Source organism: Carassius gibelio, chromosome B20 (assembly GCF_023724105.1).
Source record: "Carassius gibelio isolate Cgi1373 ecotype wild population from Czech Republic chromosome B20, carGib1.2-hapl.c, whole genome shotgun sequence".
NCBI classification, from domain to species: Eukaryota; Metazoa; Chordata; class Actinopteri; order Cypriniformes; family Cyprinidae; genus Carassius; species Carassius gibelio.
The window spans coordinates 10245302-10247648 of record NC_068415.1 but is presented as its reverse complement, the minus strand read 5'-3'; the positions used below and the strand labels follow the sequence as shown (position 1 = coordinate 10247648).

Below are 2347 nucleotides of genomic sequence, written 5' to 3'. Positions count from 1 at the left end.
AACCAACACCATGGTCATTTAACCAACTTTTGGTCATTTTGGCAGTGTGGGCAGGTGCCAAATCCTGCTGGAAAATGAAATCAGCATCTTCAAAAATCTGGCCAGCAGAAGGAAGCATGAAGTGCTCCAAAATGTATTGGGAAACGGGTGCAGTGACTTTGGATTTCAAAAAAACACAATGGACCAACACCAGCCAATGACATTGCACCCCAAATCATCACAGACTGTGGAAACTTAACACTGGACTTCAAGCAACTTCCACCCTTCCTCCAGACTCTAGGACCTTGGTATCCAAATTAAACTCAAAACTTGCTCTCATCTGAAGAGAGGACTTTGGAACACTGGGCAACAGTCCAGTTCTTCTTCTCCTTAGCCCATGTAAGACACCTCTGACACTGTCTGTGGTTCAGGAGTGGCTTGATGAAGATTTATGTTTGTGAGCCGCCAAGCGCCCCCTGCAGGAAAGCAGTTTTGTCCCAGGATTTTGTACATTTGTCATCCTTGTCACGTGACGCAGGAAGCCGGAAGCGCAGCAACATCCACAGCAGCACTAGAGTGAAACTGCAGACAGCTCGACCTGAACCCCCGTACCAAGACTGAGAATAAACCAACCAGACATCATGTTTTGGAGGCTTTTCTTCGTGACAATATTACTAGCCCTCTTCGGATCGTTGACAAGCCAGGGATTTACGCAGGGTGAGTGGATTTCAATTCTGTAAATGTAACAGTGAAACAGCGAGTCCCGTTGACACAACACACTCGCCGTCTTCTATCACGCCATCATCGGCTACACTTTAAATGTGATTTTAATTAGGAGTGGTTGCGATTCCGGTTCCATAACGGATTATTTTTGTACTTCTGAGGAATAAATGTTTGGTAACGATTCAGTTCTTCTTGCATCAACTGACCTCGGTAACGTTAGTCTGTTTCCAAATGACGAGGTCATTTTACATTTCAAAAGAACGGATACAACTATTATAAAATAAATTAGTTTGGCAAATTCTCATGTAAGTTAGAGAGACCCTTTTAATGAATCTACTCATAAGAATCATTTGGACCCTGCAGATTTTAATCCACTAAAATGAACCGGTTCCAAAGAGTCGTTTATTTAGGAATCGATCTTTGGTCGCTGTGCATGTTTTCGATTCAACAAAAAGACCTGATTCGTAAGAGTCGTTTGGCCTTAAATTGAAATTCCCTGGGTGTTCTGTGTGATTCTCGCTATAGATTCAGTTGTGATGTAGTTACAAGAATCCATGGTGTTCCTTCCATATCAGCGAAGGAATGATCGAGAACTAAAACCTTCTTTGCTGGTGTTTTTGAATGAATCATTCGAAAGAACCGGTTGTTGATTCCAACCTTAGTTTTAATATTGTTAAACGCTGGTGTTGCACTTTGGCCTGGTTACGATTTTTTTTCGATTTACCATCTGTGTTTTAGGTATTGCCCAATACTGAATTCTTAAAACCTGTCTGAAATAATTGATCTCTTGTCGTGTGTCTCACAAAATGATCGCTGGTTTGCCGCTGTTGCGTAATACAATACATCAGGGTTTCTATTTTGTTGTCTTGTGGCTTTGCTTCCATTGAGATTAAGTGCGTTATGAAGATCTATATTTATCCAGAGAATCACATGTTGGGCTGTAAAATGAACCAGAGAACACACACACACACACACACACACACACACACACACACACACACACACACACACATACTCTCCCTCCCTCTCTGTTGGGGCAAAGGCACTAGACTAGGCACTTGGGCTTTATCCTAAAGTCTACTGGGCTACCTACATAAGCAAACATTTTGGGCCAAACATGAAAATCAAATTGATTTATTTTTCTATTTAATGCATGTTATTAATCTTAATGTGAGCAGTTTCGACCTTGTAATGTTTAATCAAAGTGTCATTACTGGACCTTTGGTGAAAATGGCAGGCTTCTCTGAGATGTATACAAGGCTTTCTTTTGTGATTTGTTATACTCACAATGTGGGAGGGAAAAAATCTTCCATATCTTCCATCTCGCAGCAGCTTTAAGCCAGTCACAGTGTTTTTAAATGACCTTGGTTTGTGTGTGATTTGCCAGAGACTGCAGATCACAAGACTCATTGGTCCTCTTTCCAGTTTTTTTTTTTTTTTTACTCCTCATCGACAGAATTTAAGAATAAATGTCAATTCACTAGCAGAAAGTTTTTTAGGTTGGCATAAGGTGAGTATGGTTCAGCTGTAGACTTGGCGAGTGTTTTATTAATATTTTGTAGTTACTCAGTGTGCCTTGATATTAGGATTAAAGGCAAAATCTAGGTAAACAACACTAAAAAACCTTTATGCAAATGCCAATGTG

General features: G+C 40.6%; 1 protein-coding gene across 2 annotated transcripts in view; it reads left to right on the top strand.

Moving 5' to 3' along the window:
- The first annotated feature begins 510 nt into the window (after nt 1-510).
- cd164 (CD164 molecule, sialomucin) overlaps nt 511-2347 on the top strand; it is a 12224-nt gene continuing 10387 nt past the window's right edge. The window contains exon 1 of one of the 2 annotated variants that reach the window (XM_052585616.1): nt 511-696. In XM_052585616.1, the coding sequence (XP_052441576.1) occupies nt 621-696 (76 nt within the window). In that variant the 5' untranslated portion in view covers nt 511-620. The remainder of the gene's footprint in view (nt 697-2347) is intronic. The other variant, XM_052585615.1, reaches the window with a different exon arrangement.